Genomic DNA, 19,598 nt, shown 5'->3' with positions numbered 1-19,598 from the left:
GGCATTGCTCTGAGGAATGAACCAGTGAATGACTATCACTTATTTTGTTTAACTGAAATAGGTGCAATGTATGTACATATTCTTTCTGTCTGCAAAGAACAGGGCTCTGTGTATTAATATATGTCATGCAAATGTGTCACACTGCAAGCCTGACTGACAATCTTAAATTAGTTGTCAGCGTAATCCTTAACACATTGAGGATTATTCAGCAAATGTTGTCCAATTTAAGATTGTCAACCAGGCCGAGCTGAGAGAGGAGGTAACTGGTACACTTGAAAAATTCACAATTGAGGAGATGTTAGAAAGGCTATCTTAAAATAGATAAGGTTCTAGAACTAAATGAGATGCATCCAAAGATACTGAGGGAAGTGAGAGTGGAAATTGCAGAGGCATTAATGATAATCTTCCAGTCTTCCTTAAACACAGGGGTGGTGCCAGAGGACTGGAGAATTGTGAATGTTACACCCTCGTTCAAAAAGTGGTACAAGGATAAAGCCAGCAACTACAGACCAGTCAGTTTGACTTCGGTGGTAGGGAAACGTCTGGAAACTATAGTTCGGGAACAAAATCAAAAATCAATTTGGAAGATAATTAAGTACAATAATTAAGGAAAGCCAGCATGGATTCATTAAGGGAAAATCATGTGTAGCTAACTTGGCTGAGTTTTTTGAGGAGGCAACAGGCAAGATTGATACAATGCCACTTGAGCAAAATTCTAGCTTTTTTTTTCTGTTCATGGGATGTGAGCATCATTGGCTGGGGCAGAATTCATTGCCCTTCTTGAGAGGGCATTTACAAGTCAGCCACATTACTCTGGGTCTGGAGTCACATGTGTGCCAGACCAGGTAAGGACATGTTTGTATGACTTTTATCAGACTTTTTTAATTCCAGATTTTTATTGAATTCAATTTCACCATCTGCTGTGGTGGGATTCGAACCCACATCCCCAGAATATTACCATGTCTCTAGATTACAACTCTAGTGATAATACTACTATGCCCCCCTCCCCCTCCATGCTCATGGAATAAAAGGGAAAGTAGACACTTGGATAAGAAATTGGCTGAGTGATGGGAAACAGTAGCGATCAATGTTTTTTTTTCAGATTGGAGGAAGGTCTGTAGTGGAGTTCCCAAGAGGTCAATGTTGGGACGCTTGCTCTTCCTGATATATATTAATGGCCTAGACTGTGGTCTTCAGGGCATGATTTCAAAATTTACAGATGATGCAAAGATTGGAAATGTTGTCAACTGTGATAAGGATAGTCTTTAACTTCAAAAGGAAATAGACATGTTGGTAGATTGGGCAGGCAAGTGGAAGATGAAGTTCAATTCAGAGAAATGTGAGGTGATTCATTTTGGCAGGAAGAATACAGAGAGACAGTATAAAATAAAAGGAGAAACTCTAAAGGAGGTGCTGGAACAGATGGACCTCAGTGTATATGTACATAAGTCATTGAAGATGGCAGGGCATGTTGAGAGAGCAGTTAATAAAGCATATAGTATCTTAGGCTTTATTAATAGGGGCATTGAGTACAGGAGTAAGGAGGTCATGTTGAACTTGTATGAGACACTAGTTAGGCCTCACCTGGAGTACTGCGTCCAGTTCTGGGCACCATACTTGAGGAAGGATGTGAAGGCATTGGAGAGAGTACAGAGGAAATTCACAAGAATGATTCCAGGAATGAAGAGCTGCAGCTGTGAAGATAGATTGGAGAGGTTGGGATTGCTTTTCTTGGAGAAAAGAAGGTTGAAAGGACAGTTGATGGAGGTATTCAAGATCCTGAGGGGTATGGACAGGGTAAATAGTGAGAAACTGTTCCCACTCAAGAGAGCATCAAGAACTACAGGGCACAGATTCAAAATAATTGGCTAAAGGAGTAAAAGTCATGTGAGGAAAAAATATTTCACCCAGAGGGTGGTTGGAATGAACTTCCTGAAAGTGTGGTAGAGGCAGGTTCAATTGAAGTATTCAAAAAGGAATTGGATTGCTATCTGAAAAAGAATGTGCAGGGGATAAGGCAGGGGAATGGGTCTAGGTAGAATGCTCTTTCAGAGACTCAGTGCAGACTTGATGGGCTGAATGGACTCCTGCACTGTAAAGATTCTGTGATCAAAGGTTATTGTGAAAAATAAAAGCTCATGCTATAGAGGGTAACTTATTGGTATGGATAGAAGATTGGCTAGCTAACAGGAAACAGTAGGTATAAATGGGTCATTTTCTGATTGGCAAGATGTAACGAGTGATGTGATAGGTGCTGTGGCCTCAACATTTTACAATTTATATAAATGACTTACCAACAGTATGGTTGCTAAATTTGCTGATGACACAAAGATGGATAGGAAAGTAAGATGTGAAGAGGACATAAGGGGGCTACAAAGGGATATAGATAGGTTAAGTAAGTGGGCAAAGATCTGGCAAATGGAGTATAATGTAGGAAAATGTGAAATTGTCCATTTTAGCAGCAAAAATAAAAAAGCATACAATCTAAATGGTTAGAGATTGCAGAGCTCAGATGCAGAGATCTAGGGGTCCTAGTGCATGAATCGCAAAAGGTTAGATTGCAGGTATGGCAAGTAATTAGGAAAGCTAATAGAATGTTATTGTTTATTGCAAGGGGGCGTGAATACAAAAGTAGGGAGGTTATGCTTCAGTTATACACTGCATTGGTGAGATTACATCTGGAGTACTGTGTACAGTATTGGTCTCATTTAAGAAAAGATGTAAATGCATCGGAAACAGTTCAGAGAAGGTTTATTAGACTAATACCTGGAATGGGCGGGTTGTCTTATGAAGAAAGGTTAGACAGGCTAGGCTTATATATGCTGGAGTTTAGAAGAGTAAGAGGTGCCTTGATTGAAACATAAGATCTTGAGGGGTCTTGATAAGGTGGATGCAAAGAGAATTTTTCCTCTTGTGGGAGAATCTAGAACTAGGGGTCACTGCTTAAAAATAAGGGGATCACCCATTTAAGACAGAGATGAAGATTTTTTTTCTCTGAGGGTTGTGAGTCTTTGAACACTCTTCCTCAAAGGCACTGGAAGCAGAGTCTTTGAATGTTTTTAAGCAGAGATAGATAGATTCTTAATAAGCAAGGGGGTGAAAGGTTATGGGGGTAGGTGGGAATGTGGAGTTGAAGTTACAGTCAGATCAGCCATGATATTATTAAATGGCAGAGCAGGCTTGAGGGGCCATGTGGCCTACTCCTCCTAATTGATATGTTCGATGTTTGTAGAGCACAACAGTGGAAAAGTGTATTTTAGTACAATGCAGCTCCTACCCCACTGTTAAGATACGTTATACCATCATGTGCTCACTAAAGCAACCACTGAGTAGAGAAGATTAAAATAGTTATGTACAGAAAATGTATGACAATTGAGCTGTTGAGTACAAGTTCCAGGTGGGTAGAATGTCATGGGGAAGAATTTTTACCCCGTCGGGAGAGAAGTGCAGGAGCGGACGCGGGCAGGCGTGCCTGCGATCGGCACCCCTGCCATTTTAAGTGGGCGGGCCAATTAAGGCCCGCCCACCGTGACGTCCGGCAGGAAGCGCTATGCGCTCCCTGCACGGCGGGGGGGATTCCCTCAGCCGGGAGCGCGCACTTTAGCGCATGCACACGAAAGAGCGCACTGATCCCCTGAGGCTAAGTACTGCCTCAGGGAGATCGGCTCAGAATTAAAACTTTGAAGGTAAATGTTTAAAAAATTTCCCTGTCATGTCCCCCCATGTGACACTATCACATGAGTTGGGGCATGTCCATCACTTTAACCCAAACCTTTATTAAATATTTTAAAACCCTCATGAAACCTCATCCCGCCTGTGGATGAGGTTTCATACTTTTTCTTAAGCCTGCCAGGGCTCCTGGCCTGCCTGCCAACCCTCTAAATAGCCTAAATTGTTTTATCAATGGCCTCAATAGGCTGTTGACAGGTTGGCGGGCGCACAGCTGACTCGGCTGTGCCCCCGCCGACCTGAAAATGGAAAAGACGTGGGGTGACATCAGGAGTTCCATCCGACGTCACCCCGCGTCATTTTACGCATCGGCGAGCGCTCCCCCCCACCCCCCACCCCCCCCCGCTCGCCAGCCTAAAGATCATGCCCATGGTTTTGACTTTTTCCAATACTGTTTTCTTGTGTAAATGGCTTAATCACAGTTTCTTTGATATATTACATCTCCTCCAAACTGAGATTGACATCTTTTAACCCATCGTCACTGAGCTGACAGTTCAAACAATAAGCTTGATGTATAATAATTTGCTTGCAAAAAACTACAGGACACCAACTACCTTGGGCATTTCAGTAGATAGAAAGTAATAATTGGCCTACTTTGTATATATAATGATCAGTCATTAATCCAAATCATAGAAACAAAAGGAGTACAGGCAAAATACTAAACAGCATAGTCTTGCCCAAGTAAAATGGAAGCAGTTCAGAAGGAACTGATCCACTCTTTTCAAATATGCTTTACATCAAACAGTGCAGTGCAATGAATGTTGCTTTCAGCTCATCTTATTTTCTTGGAAACACTCTATATTTTTAAATTTATTTACTTGTGATTAATATAGTAAACCTCAAAAAGAGAGCATCAAAAATTCTAAGTTATATCGAAGTGCATATTGAAAAGGAAAGTTAGGAAGGCTTTACATAGTTACACCCAAAAAAAAAGTAATGTGGCTGAAAATTCATTTTTAAAAAATCAGACCAAATATGATTATCTGAAATATACTGTCTGAAAAGGTGGTGGATACTCAATCGTTAGTAACCTTTAAAAGGCAATTAGATAAATACCAATTAGATAAATACCCAGAAAGGAAAAGCTTGCGAGTCTGTAGGGAACAACATTAATTCAATAGCTCTTTCACAAACACGATGACGGGTGTATGATTCTATGCTGCCATGTAGCCAGTTGCTTAGACAAACAAGTTTTTTTGGGAAGCGCTGCTGCTCACTTCTTACTTACAATCTGATTTGAAAGTGAAAAAAAGCGTTCACGTTTCACCATTGTAGCCGGGATTACTAAGCTTTGACAAACCAACATGCTTTGACCACATTACAGGGAACAATTTTCCTTGTTGATAATTGATTCTGCTTTATAATGATCTGAAGTGGTGTTAATTGAATTTGTTATTTTATTATTTACTTTATGTTCTCGTATCAGATATTGCTAAGGTGATTCATTTTCTTTTTTGGCTTGAGACTTCTTTCTGACAGGAAGGCGAGAATTAACTGCCATCCCTGCCAGATCTTGAAAGTCACTTCAGATTCCTAAATCCAGCCCTATCACTATCTTTAGCTATGTAACTTTGATGTTTTCTTTGTGTTTAGTTAATTCTGCAGCAAAAGAGTTCTTAAGCCGCACAACATATGTTGGTTGGACCATCATTTGAGCCAACCATATCTGCAATAAATAGCACAGTGTGGATAAAACAAGGAGTAGAAAATTATATTTCTCCCTCAGGAGCTCAGGTGACACACCTGCAGGGCACTAAGATAACTTGTAACTTATGGAGTTTTTCAAATTCAACAGGCGTAAGGCATTGCTAAGTTGTGCTTCCAAAGAGCTAATATGACTTTGATAGTGAATCATCGCAGTCATGTGGTGCAGTGGGTAATGTCCCTGCCTCTAAATCAGAAACCCTGGTTTCAAGTACCACTTCAGAACTTTATGGCCAAGAAAGGTATGTTCATAACACAGCCAAACAGCAACAGTATCAACCTGCAAATCCTTCCAACATATGCCAATGGCAGGTGGTAAGAGTGGGAGAGATTCCTGGTCAGCTATGTGATGGAAAGAGATTGGAGCCTCTACCATTATTATCCATTGCTCCAAGCTACAACATGCATGTAAAAGTGGCAGAAAACAGGGTAATTGTTGACAGGTATTTTTGTAAGTGGAAGGCCGATTCCAGTGGGGTTCCACAGGACTCAGTACTAGGTCCTCTGCTTTTTGTGATATGTATTAATGATTTGGACATAAATGTAGGAAGTATGATCAATATGTTTGCAGATGTCACAAAAGTAGGCCGCATGGTTGATAGGAGGATAGCTGTAGACTGCAGGAAGATATCAATGAACTGGTTAGGTGGGCAGGAAAGTGGCAAATGGAATTCAACCCTGGAGAAATGTGAAGTGATGCATTTGGGGAGGTCAAACAAGTCAAAGGAATGCACAATAAATTGGAGAATAATGAGAGGTGTAGAGGAAGTGAGGGACCTTGGAGTGAATGTCCACAGATCCCTGAAGGTAGCAGGAGAGATCAATGTGATGGTAAAGAAGGCATATAGAATCCTTTCCTTTATTAGCCGAGGTATAGAATATAAGAGCAGGGCAGTTATGTTAGAATTGTATAAATCATTAGTTAGACCACAACTTGAGTTCTGTGTGCAGTTCTGGTCACCTCATTACAGAAAGGATATAATTGTACTGAAGAGGGTACAGAGGAGATTTGCAAGGATGTTGCCAGGACTGGAAAAATGGAGCTATGAGGAAAGATTGGATAGGGTGGGGCTGTTCTCCTTGGAACAGGAGAGGCCGAGGGGAGATTTGATTGCGATGTACAAAACTGTGAGGGGCCTGGATAGAGTGGATGGGAAGGGACATTTAACTTCGCAGTGAGGTAAGTGACTAGGGTATAGCTATAAAGTGATTGGTAGAAAGATTAGAGGGAAGAAGAGATTTCTTTTCACCCGAAGCAGGGTAGGGGTCTGGAACTCACTGCCTAAAGGGCAGAAACTCTTAACTCATTTAAAAGACGTCTGGATATACACCTCAAGTGCCGTAACCTGCAGGGCTACAGACCAAATACTGGAAAGTGGGATTAGGCTGGGGTAGTTCATTTTTTGGCCAGCCCAGACACCATGGACCAAGTTGCCTCTTCCTGTGCTGTAAACTTTCTATGATTCTATGAAAAGCGCATGTTGTCACAGCAACTCTGACTCCTTGGTAGGCCGGTTAGCTCAGTTGGCTGGTCAACTGAGGTGGATCAGAATGGTACCAACAGCACAGGGTTTGATTCCCATTCCAGCTTGGGTGGATTCAGGACCTGCCTCTTTGCCTTACCCGAGATGAAGATTGGAGCGCTGTGAGTCGGACTTGTCTTTGGGCAGAGAACTCAAGAAGAAGAGGAAGAAGTGAATCATTAGTAATCCTCTACAATGGGAACTTCATCCAGTTGAAACATCTTGTATAAAATCTTGTCCATTTGCAGATTGAAGTATTTCTAGTTCTGGGCTATGTTTGAAATAGTTTGTTTTCTACATTTTGCCAGTAAAATTTGGAATGGAACTTCATTAAATGCTACTGTGAATGTTTGCTGTAGAGTAAGTGAGCAAGGAATGACATGTTTTTCAATATCTGAAGATATGATGGTAGACAAGCAATGGCTCACATTTAAAGAATTAATACATAATTTGCAACAAATATGCATTCCTTTAAACTTTAAGCATAAATACCACACAGAAATGTGGGGTAAACCATAGCTAGTAAGAGGAGTTAAAGATAGTATTAGGTCAAAGAAAGAGGTTAATAATGTTGCCAGACAGAAGTCTGAGGATTGTGAAAAATAATTAAGAAAAATATATTTGTACCCAAGGCCAGTTAAGCCTTCCATGCTCTGGGAAAAGAATAAAGACAAGATCCAACAAACAGAAAATACATTATATAAAGGACAGTTTTGATTCTAAAAGATGAGATCAATAATCTTATCAATAAGCTTTATAGTTACCTCGGCCACTGAAGATGGGTGGGGGTAATATTTTCACCCCTGTTTGTAAACAACATATCTCAAAAACTACTGCGCAGATTTCAACGAAAATGGTACATGGGATAGTCCAAAGAAGAACTGATTAAGCATTTGGCAAAGATGCGGATCTGAATCCTGGAATATATTTTAAAGGATTTGCTAACATTGGGAAGAGGAACAGTAAAGTTTTTACTGACTTTAAAAAAAAAAGGTTGTGGGTTGTTTTATTTAAAATATTGTTGATTGTTTTAGGATATTATCAATTATCAATTGTTGCAGCTGCTGTGGTGGAATTTGTCATAGCTGTCAAAATGTGAGCAGAGTTTTCAGAGCAGGTTGTTGGATATGGATTGGCCTGAAACCTCCTCAGTATGATGGAAACTCTTAATAAAGCTATTTATTTTTTCAGGTTTGTTGTTAAAGAGAATCAACCAGGCAGGGAAAAACCTAAAGGAAGAACTGCATCATTGTAATAGCAATGAGTTAACACAGCGTGGCAGAGGTATGCACTCTACTGAATGCCCTCTTCACTTGTTTTTTCTCTCTGAGATTATAAATTTTATTAGGAATTTATAGTCAGATGGATGTGAAATGCCAACCAGTCAAAATATTTTGGCATTTTCATTTTTTCTTTTCAACTGTTTGAAGGATAGTGATGAAAGAATGTCTTATAGTCAATGAAATTTGAGCCAGCCTGTATGAAATATGGACATGTGATTTGTGAACACTTTGCAAAATTTAAACTTTGAGTTATACAATTAGAAGCTTCACCAGTTACATATTTGAATAAATTAACAGACTAGAGCTTGAAAATAACTTTTTGCAATTTCTGGTTATATGGGGCCAAATTTTCACTCCTGAAGTACATAAAAACATAAGAACTAGGAGCAGGAGTAGGCAATTCAGCCCCTCGAGCCTGCCCTGCCATTCAATACAATCATGGCTGATCTCATTTCAGCCTCAACTCCAATTTCCCCCCTTCTCCCCATAACCTTTCAACCCATTACTAATTAAATCTGTCTATCTCCTCCTTAAATTTATTCAGCGTCCGGCATCCACTGCAATCTGAGGTAGTGAATTCTACTGATTCACGGCCCTTTGAGAAAAGTGATTCCTCCTCATCTATGATTTAAATCTACCACCCCTTAGCCTAAAACTATAGCCTCTCATTCTAGAATGCCCCACAAGGGGAAACATCTGCTCCACGTCTACTTTGTCTATCCTGTTTAGCATCTTATATATCTCAATTAGATCTCCTCTCATCCTTCTAAATTCCAGTGAGTATAGGCCTAAACTGCTCAATCTCTCCTCATAAGACAAGCCCCGCATCTCTGGAATCAATGTAGTGAACCTCCTCTGAACTGCCTTCAATTCTACTACATCCTTCCTCAAGGGACCAAAACTGTGCACAGCACTCCAGGTGCGGTCTCACCAATGCCTTGTACAGTTGCAACAACACTTCTCTATTTTTATACTCTATTCCTTTAGCAATAAATGCCAAAATTCCATTTGCCTTCCTTACTACCCGCTGTACCTGCATACTAGCTTTCAGCAATTCATGCATGAGGACACCCAGATCCCTCTGCACTGAAGCATTCTGAAGTTTCTCTCCATTTAAATAATAAGTCGCCTTTTCATTCTTCCGACCAAAATGGATAACCTCACACTTATCCATATTGAACTCCATCTGCCAAATTTTGGCCTATTCACCTAAACTGTCCATATCCATTTGTAAATCACTTATTTCTTCATTTCAACTTACTTTCCCACCTATTTTGGTGTCATCTGCAAATTTAGCTATAGTGCCTTCTATCCCTGAATCCAAGTCATTAATATAGATTGTAAATAGTTGGGGCCCAAGGACCGAACCCTGTGGCACCCCACTAGTTACAGCTTGCCATCCAGAAAAAGACCCATTTATCCCGACTCTCTGCCTTCTGTTGGTTAGCCAATCCTCTATCCAAGTTAATATATTACCCCTAACTCCGTGTAATTTTATCTTGTGTATTAATCTTTTATGCAGCACCTTATCAAAGGCCTTCTGGAAGTCCAGATATACTACATCTACAGTATCCCCATTATCCACTTTGCTTGTCACATCTTCAAAGAACTCTAGCAAATTAGTCAAACAGGATTTACTCTTCATAAAACCATGCTGACTCTGGTAGATTGCATTTTGACTTTCCAAATGCCCCATTACTACTTTCTTAATAATGGATTCCAACATTTTCCCAACGACAGATGTTAAACTAACTGGTTAGGTAGGTAGTTTGAGTTGAGAAATTTCTAGGCTTGGCATACCTGCCTCGGGAAAAAGTGCCTGAATGGTCTGATTTTCACTCCGATGGGGTGGGGAGGCAGGTGTGGGATGCAGTTGGGCCTGCTGCCCCGGGCACAGATCAGAGGCCACCACAGGGGCTGCTGTGTGCCGAGATGAGCTGGTTGAAAGGCCCACAACTTTGCCTCAGTTGTATAGTTAAATAGTAGGTCCTAAAACCCTCACCACTCACACCCACCCACTCCTATTGCCCCATCCATGCCAACTCATGCCAACAAATGCCCTCAGCCCACTCCCCCATGGCTCCTCATACTGCCCATGCCAACTCATGAATTACATACATTTAATTGTGATGGAATACTCTTCACTTGCCTGGATAAATGCAGCTACAAGAAAACTCAAGAAGCTTGACATCAGGACAAAAGCAGCCCGCTTGATTGGCAACCCATCCACAAACATTCATTCCTTCCACCACCGACATACAGTGGCAGCAGTGTGTACCATCTTCAAGATGCACTGCAGGAACTCACCACGGCTCCTTAGCACCTTCCAAATTCACGACCACTACCATCTAGAAGGACAGATAGGAATATCACCGCCAACACATTCCCATCCAAGCCACTCACCATCCTGACTTGGAAATATATCGCTATTTCTTCACTGTCACTGGGTCAAAAGCCTGGAACTCCCTCCCTATTAGCACTGTGGGTGTACCTACACCACATGGATTGCGGTGCTCAAGAAGACAGCTAACCAGCATCTTCTCAAGGACAGTAAGGGATGAGCAATAAATGTTGGCCTAGCCAGCAACATCCACATTCCGTAAACGAATACAAAAATCACTTACCAGAATATGGCAGCTCGTGCTCCTAAAAGGGGGTGCAGCTTCTGCACAGATTCCCTTTGTTGCTTTCTGAGGATTCCTGTGCTGAGGAAGTTCCACTGGATCTTCCATCAGAAGTTGGAGCCTTTTCAACATATGCCATTAAGTGGGTACTTTCTTGTCTGATTAGAGCTGGACACAGGGGTTACGACTCTGATTAGAAGTTTTAGGCTAACGTCTCATCTGAAAGTCAGTGCAGCACTCTCCCAGTATGGTATTTAAATGTCAAATTGCATTACGTGTTCACAATTCTAGAGGGGAATTTAAACCCCCAACTGTTTGACTCGGGCAAGAGTGCTACTATTGAGCCAAGTTTGATAACTTTTAAAAACTGATTACCTCTGATGGAATATAGACAACTGAACAATAAATCTCTGTATCAATGTGCAAAATAATAGATACTCGAATATAGTATTTGCAACTTAATTATAATCATACAATATATATTTTCCTTTCAGTGCAGTGTAACCATTACAAATGTCCGTTTATGAAGATGCTAGTTAAAATTCATAATCAATGACTTTTATTAATTTTATCTTCCTTCAGCTTTTTTGATATTGACCTTTAGAGGAGAGGATTTGTGCTGAACTGTACAAAGTTCAATAGAAATTCAATTTAAAGAAAAGTCATGCAAATAAACTAATTATACAGATATGCTATACAAATTTATCCTATTTTGCAGTGGAAAAAGAGCAAAATAGGTCCTTGTGCAATCAGGCGGGTATTCAGTCTTGTGGAAGACGCTGCACTTGATGTAGATCCCCAGATGTTTTGTTGCTGTATAACTTTAGGATTTTTCTCCTATATAGTTTAGCTGCATAGACATGGAAATGGTATAAGCAAATTCACATTCTTCTAAGGACAAGAAATGTACAATTTTTTAAATCTCTAATGTCACTCAGGAACCAAGCAACCAGGTTGTGACAATATGGTGTACTACAATAGTTTTAGATCTGAGAATATGTCATCTGAGTCAATACAGGCCTCTTGACATTTGCAAGATGTGATCCACATCATCTTCCACATCATGATTTCTCCATCAGTGCAGTTAAATTCCACTTTCACAGTTTTTTCCTTGTTAGGGACACAGCAACGGGAATCTGAGCATGTACCACAGAATATCGGTCTATAAGATCTTCTACTTGTGCAGCCAGAGAAAGCAAATTTTTCAGGCTTGGGATGCTGGAACGTCGGTAGACATTTCTTGCCTTTCTAAAAGGAAAAAAAAAAGAAAAATATATTGCATATTTGTGTTCATTAATCAAAACCATTCAGCCAGTAGTTATGTTATTTTGCAAATTACTCAAGGATCCTTGCATGTAATTTAGTTCTTTGCTCTATTTTTACTATCTACACTGGCAGCATTGGCAATTTTGAAAAGGCAGCTAAAAACAAGAAGATATTATGAAGAGGAAAGGAAATTCCCTGACCTTCTATCTTGCCCTACCTGCTCTTAAACAGTATGAAATCCATCACATTTCTATTTCTATCTCTCTGAAGAAGAGTCACACGGACTCGAAACGTTGGGCAGAATTTTCCCTTCATAAAACTAAGTGTGGTGACTGACGGTTTTGGCAGTGCCCATCTCGCTCTCCAGAATGGCGGGGACTTGCACCCGATTCTGCACTTGGAGGGTCATTAATTATCCAAAGGCACATATTGGTCCAAATTACCTGGCGGGTCAGGAGCTGATTCGTTCACCTGCCGTCATCTGGCGGGTTTAAAAGTCAGTCCAGCACACAATCTCACTCTCTCCAGCCCACCAGAGATGTCTGGCAGTCAGAAGAGGAAGGCTGAGAGCCTGAACATGAAGGCAGCACCCCGCATCATGCACCAGGCCCTCCGGCTTTGATCAGAGGGGTGCAGGCACAAAGACACATGCTCTATCCCAGGGATAGCTTCAGGAAGCACAGCAGCCTTACCTCTCCCGCTTGGGAGACCACCACGGAGCAGGTCAGCGCATCTGGAATGCCACTCAGTGCAGGAAGAGGATGAATGATCTCTTCCGCTCCGCCAGGGTATGTCATCCTTCAACTTCCTCCAATATCAAACTCTCATCATGGCATCATGCAATTAAACAGCTACTCTCTTCAGGGATCTCACGCAACCATTAGCAGGGGACACATTTCAATACTCATTCTCTCACCGAGACTTTAACAGCACCACCATCCCATCTATCATTTTGTTCACACTCCATCCTCTGGCCCTTCTGGGGAGTGCTCACAACACGCAAGGAACATGCATCTTACCTCTGCTCCATCCTGTCTCATCACATGACTTTCTTTATTCTTCACACAGTCCAAGCTGGCGTACAACAGGCGCAAGAGAGCGCAGACCAGGGAAGGAACAGCCAACATCATTGCCCTCATTGAGTTTGAGGAGGCTGCAGCCAAGCTGTCTGGGGAGGACAGGGATCGCTCCTGTGAAGAGGGGGAAGATCGGCCTCTCCCACCAACCCAGTACAGATCACAGCTCCATCACTTCACCAAATCCTGACATTCACGGTGAGTCATGTGCAGTCTTATCTAGCTCATGCTCATTAACTGAAACTCTATTTTCTAGGCACCAGCAGATTGAGGCCCACAAGCCAGTCCAGCCACCAGTTTGTACCCAGACTTCATCTGAAGAGTAAGTTCCAGAAGAACTGTCACAGCACTCACACGCACCCTCCACCAGCTCAGAGACACTCGCGTTGGTGGGGCGCAGCTGTAGATTAGGCTCGGGCTCACTTTCTGGGGAACACCTCACTGACACGTCCCCGCAGCAGACAGAGGCAGGGACAGCCCAGGTCTCTGTCACTGAGGGCAGCTGGAGACTAGCTACCTGCTCTGTCCGGGCCAGATGATGAGCCTCTGGAAGCTGCCGCCAAATCAATGCTTGAGACAGGCAGCGGAACATCAGGCAGAGATTCAACAGTCACTCAGCAGATGATGTACGGAGTACAGATGATGGAGGAGTCCATCCGCATTCTGTCTGATGTCATGGCTCCGACATGCGAGCGCCTCGTGGTCACCATGGGAAGGCTGGCGACCTTAGTCCAGCAGGTCTTGCTGGATTTGTGCTTGGCCCTGCACTCCATGGCCACACACCCTGGTGGGCACCATCAAGATGTAGGCGTCATGGGGATGAGGCACCTTGACCTCCCTCCGGGTGCACCATCTCCTGCAGGAGTATGGGCAGGACCCTAGGGCACCCAGAGGGAGGATGAGTGTCAGCTGGACTCTCCGGGGGGGCCTCCTCTCAGGACACTGCAAGGGTATCCAGCTGCTCACAGTTCCCTCTGCTTGTGACCCCAACCACTCCAGCTGCTCAGGCCACCGAGGGAGCTTCTGCTCCTATCAGGAGAGCCTTATCAGGCTTGGGTCCTCCAGGCCTCAGGCCACCAGAGAACATCTGCCAAGATCATCACAGACATCAGGTTGCAGCAGTCAGCAGGGTGCCTCCACCTCTGCTGTGGATGTCGGGGCTGATCCCAGGAGTAGTGCTAGAGTTAGGAAAGTTAAGAAAAATTGATGTCACTTTTGGGTCACGAGTGTGCTACACATGTAAATAATTGCACTTTTGCTAATACATTTGATGGTTATATGAATGTTCTTGTCAACTGAAGACGCTGTCATTTTGTACTTTGGAATCCTCTTATTCTGAGTTTGGCCTTCCTCCCACTCAGCAATAATGTCCCACTATGAGACCCACATTCCTGTGATTTCAACCTCAGTTGAACTAGTCTCCGCACCCTTGTGCGATCTCAGGGAGATGTGTTTAAATCTTTATTGGAAGTGTGTGATGTAAGCGTTTCTAACCCTTCTTCCTTGAGGAACACCATTGAGTGAGGGAAGCTCATCAGCATTGATAATCTAGCAGCATCTGTGTCTCCTCAGTGGTAGTGGCAGAAGAAACGACATACACGGGAGGAGGAGATCCCTAGGCACGTCCACATCTCAGTCGCAGGAGTGTTTGCATCATTAGGTGGCGGCGAGGGTTTCAAGTCTTCTCTCGCATCGCTCTTGTTCCTAAGTGGACTCTCAGTTCCCAGAGTAAGTTCACTCACAGGGCCCCATGGACCAAAGCAAAGATCATGGCTTGGCGATTCAAGAGGCCAGAACACACAAGTGTGAATGCGGGATTCGTTCTTGCTGCAAGTGGGTGGACATACCCTGAGATGAAAGACAATGGCATTGAGGGCTAAGAGAGATATGGCCATATTCCCTCACTTGACTTCACTCTTCCTGCAACCTGTCAGCAATTAAGGTATCACAGGCATGCCTCCCATGCGTTCCTTCCTCCATGGCGTGATTGCGCTCATACGGACTCTCAGCAGTCTCCTGAGGTCCTTGGCCTTCAGATCTTCATCCTCCGACGAGCTGTCATACTCCTGCAGTTCATCCTCTGGCAGGGGTTCAGCTCTTTGCATTGCCAGATTGTGAATGGCACAACACACTGCGATGAAGCGGGAAACTCTGTCAGGAATGTATTGGAGTGAGCCACCTGAGTGGTCCAAGCATCTGAAACGCGTCTACAGAAACGCTATGGTCTGCTCTATAAGGGAGCGTGTGGAGCTGTGAGCAACGTTGTACCTCTCCTCGGAATGACTCTAAGGGCGACGCGCTGGTGTCATCAGCCAGCATTTCAGTGGGTTCCCCATAACCCCAAGCAGCCATCCCTGCTGATGTAATGGCCCCTCGATAATCTCAGGCACCTGGGAGTGACTCAGAATGTAAGAGTCATGGCATTTCCCAGGGTACTGTGCGCAAACATGCAGGATATGCTTCCGGTGATCATGTACAAGTTGTACATTGATGGAAGGATAGCCCTTGCGGTTTATAAACATTAGGGGCTGTTGACATGGAGCCTGTATAGCCACATGGGTGCAGCCTATTGCACCCTGCACTCTTGGGAAGCCTGAGATGGTGGCGAAGGAGGTGAATCTCGCAGCCTGGCTACCTTCGTCCAGAGCAAACCTGACATAATGATTGGCCTTCCTGTAAAGGGCATCCGTGACCTCCTTTATGCATTGTTATGTTGCGGTCTGAGAGATGCCGCACAGGTCACCTGTCAATCCCTGGAAAGACCAAGAGGAAAAGAAATTGAGCTCTATGGTCACCTTCAAAGCCATTGGCAGGGGAAACCCTCCAACTCCATGCGACGTCAGGTCTTCACGAAGAATGTAGCATATGTGATGTTCCAGAGCTTGCGACAAGCGCAGATGTGTACGGCATTGCCTCCCACTCATTTTTAAATAGGAGTCTCTTCTACGATAAACCCTAGGTCGCCCCCATTGTCTGGGTCTCTCCTCCTCACCCTCCTCGTCATGCTGTGACCCCATTTGACCATGTCCCTCCTGCTGGAGTAGTATGCGGAGTCGCCTCTCCATCCTTTGCCTCCTCCATTGCATTAGGACCCTGACAAAGGCAGCATTGAGCCCTGGTTCCACATCTGCTTTTGCCTTCTCTCAGAAAGGGATGTTCATTGATTATTGGGCAATGTTCAGTATCATTGGATACTGAAGCAGTTTGTTTCCATATGTTGTCCAACCTGGACAACATTCAAGCTTGGGCTGATAAGTGGTAATTAACATTCACACCAGACAATGACCATCCCCAATGAGAGAGAATCCAACCATCTTCCCTTGACATTCAATGTCATTATCATTGCTAAATCTCCCACTATCAACATCCTGGGGGTTATCATTGACTAGGAACTTAACTTGACCAGCCATATAAATACTGTGGCTACAAGAGTAGGTCAGAGGCTGGGAATACTGCAAGCAACTCAAATCCTGACTCCCTAAAGCCTGTCCACCATCTACAATGCACAAGTCTGGAGTGTGATGGAATACTCTCCACTTGCCATTTTAAATTAAGCAAAAGCATGGGAAACAATTGTTCCATGGTGCATTCTTCATGGCAATGCCTCAATTAATCAGGATCTACTTGCTAACCAATCAGCACCCTTTTCTCATGCAGTATACATTTTATTCCCTTTGAAATTTGGTATTCTTGTATCTGTCCTAATGAGTGCAAGACAAAAAGCTTCAAAGGCATGTCTCCTTTTCAGCAAGACTCTGAAACTCATCAAATTCAACAATTTTGTCCTTCCAAAAGAGAAAGCTTGAGGGACCTTACTGAGCTGAAGATGTTGATGCCAGAAAAGAAACCTCCCCATTGGGAGAACAAGAGCTACAGTTTGAAAGTAATTGAGCTCCTCAGGATTGATTCCCTTTCCTTCATATCTTTGGGGCCCTGGTAGGCCAACAAAGGAACCTGCATCTGCCTAAAGGTGGAAAGCTGAGTGGAATTCCCAGGGAAACAGGGATGCTCCAGACATGCTCCCAAACCATTTCTGAGATGTTGGGTTGTGCAAGGAAGAAGAACCCACCCACCTATATGGATTGGAATTCGACTGAGCATTCAGGTTTTGTCACACAGTTTGCACCTACCTGCTTTCTGGAAAAATCCCAAATTTCTGCCCGCCCCAATCAACAATTTCAGGCCCTACGAATTCATTGGTGTTTACCTACGAATCCCATCTGTGTCTACCAAATTGCCCAATGGAATGTCTGTCATTTTTAGATGCTCTTTGACTGTGGTACATGAATATATACCTCCTTGCAATCAAATTAATTTTCTCTCTCTCTTTCTCTCACTCTCCACCACCTACCTCTTCTCCAAAAAATGTTGATAATGTGACTAGTAGATTCTTTCTGTTGTGATTTACCTTCATATTTTTCAATATTCTTGTGTCACAAGGTTGAGTAAAGCATAGTCTGCTTTCTCTCTCAAGTTCACATTTGCTGTTGTCATTTGTCACTCTGACTGATATTCCTATGTCACAGGATTTTGAACATAAGCTCCATGGAGTTGTTTGAAGCAGGCATTTCTTCCGCCATATTACTGGTCTTGCCCTATAAGCTGGTAATATAAACAAATATAGGTCTGAGACATACCAGTGCAGACATTAATTTGTCTTCAGATTTAATTTTAAGGCCCATGGTATTAAAGATGAGGAAATGGCATAGAAAGAGTGAGGTGGCTGAAGGATAAAAAGCATTGATTACATGATGTATGCATGGATTGTATTGAACTATGTCTTTGGGAAAAGCTTGTTTTTTTCTTCCCCTTCTGAAAGGAGTAAGTGGATTTCCCAGCAGGCAGCAAGAAATGCCCATGTGACCTGAGGTTGTCATGTGGATGAAAGGCTAAGAAGCAAAGGGAAGGGTAAATACAGAGCTAATTGCAGTGGTGCTGGGTTTCAGCCTGTCTTTGTGGCAGACAATTCAGAACACGTAGAATTCATGTGTGAGTGGAAGCAAGCAAGGGTCTCCATGAATGAATCAGTTACCTGTTTGGCAGTTCAGACCAGATCCTGTTGTTGAAGCAGGTCTCTGAGTATAGCGCAGAGACTGTGTTACTATGTGTGCTCTACAGTTGGAAAGTACAGAGAGCTGAAGACAGGAAGATCAGGGGATTGGGAATTAGACAGGGCCCACTACTGCTATTTCAATGTTGCCAGAGCCAGCCACACCATTTAAGGAATGGAGGAGAGAGTCCCTGGGGATTCTGTGTCAAATGGATTGTTGGGACCTGAGTAAAATGGTTCATAAATATGTACCTTGTTGGTGTCAACTGTGTTCGGGGACTTTGGATGGAATACGGCTGCTGGTAAATGCAACTCAAGGGCAGAAACCTTTGAGTGGGAAGTGAGAGACCCTACATAATGGAGGCCAAGTTGGAAAGAATGTGAGATTGCACATGGTGCCGCATTTGTGCGGAAAGCAAACTGAGTGCTTGTAACTACATGAGGCGTATCTTTGTTATATTATATCCTTTTGTTATATTATAAATTATATTTAAAGTGAAATTTAACTTTTTTATTTGAAATATCCTTTGCCTGTAACGTAATGTTTGAATTATGTTGGTTTTAGGTGGTAAGTGAAATCTTGTCCATAGATTTTCTTTCTGTTGGTGTCGTGGGGATTCTTTGCTTTTAAAAGTTATCAGTCTCTATGGGTATCATAACAGGGTTTTTCTCAGATCAGCAAGATGTAACTAGTGTTATGCCTTTGGAACCCGCTTATACATAAATGATTTAGGCATGGACATGAAAAATTACTGACAACAGCAAATTACGGGGTGTAGCAGACAGTGAGGAAGAATGGAGAAGATTACAGAATATAGCGAGATTAGCATGTAGGGAAATACATAGCAACTACAGTGAAATAGTTTGGAAAATAGAGAATGAATTTGCAATCTAAACAATAACATTCTCAATGGAATCTGGGACAGAAATCTAGGGGTGCAGATAAAAAGATCTTTAAAAGAAGAATGTAAACTAATTTAAGGATTAATGGATTATATATAATTATAAAATAATTGAATACAGGAGTCATTTCAATACAGCAGCATGGCCAAAAATAGAAGCAAATGGTTATAACTGAACCCAACCAGTTATCAGAACCAATGGGACTGCCCAACATGCCCTTATTATTTCATCATTTTTTAAAATCAGTTTCCATGCTAAATTAATATTGTTTAATAAAGCGCATTTGTAGAAGTAATACATGTTCAGCTAAATGAATTATTTACATATCGTAACCAGTCATTCCAAATCCTATTGAAATAAAGACAGAGCAGGATTTTTCTGATGGGCGTTGTGAGGGAGCACCCAGGGGACCCAGGCCTTGGTGTGGATGCCTGATCTCA

The 19,598-nt window shown here is 42.7% G+C and overlaps 1 protein-coding gene across 1 annotated transcript in view; it reads right to left on the bottom strand.

The window, feature by feature from the left end:
• Nucleotides 1–11,452: 11,452 nt before the first annotated feature.
• ccn6 (cellular communication network factor 6) overlaps nucleotides 11,453–19,598 on the bottom strand; it is a 28,320-nt gene continuing 20,174 nt past the window's right edge. Inside the window, exons 4-5 of the mRNA XM_078541379.1 lie at nucleotides 17,614–17,807; nucleotides 11,453–12,111 (exon numbers count right to left, since the gene is read on the bottom strand). Of these exons, the coding sequence (XP_078397505.1) occupies nucleotides 11,836–12,111; nucleotides 17,614–17,807 (470 nt within the window). The 3' untranslated portion in view covers nucleotides 11,453–11,835. The remainder of the gene's footprint in view (nucleotides 12,112–17,613; nucleotides 17,808–19,598) is intronic.

This window comes from Cetorhinus maximus, chromosome 5, assembly GCF_964194155.1.
Source record: "Cetorhinus maximus chromosome 5, sCetMax3.hap1.1, whole genome shotgun sequence".
In the NCBI taxonomy this organism is placed as follows: Eukaryota; Metazoa; Chordata; class Chondrichthyes; order Lamniformes; family Cetorhinidae; genus Cetorhinus; species Cetorhinus maximus.
The sequence above is the reverse complement of the archived record's forward strand: the minus strand, read 5'-3'. Positions and strand labels throughout refer to the sequence as shown.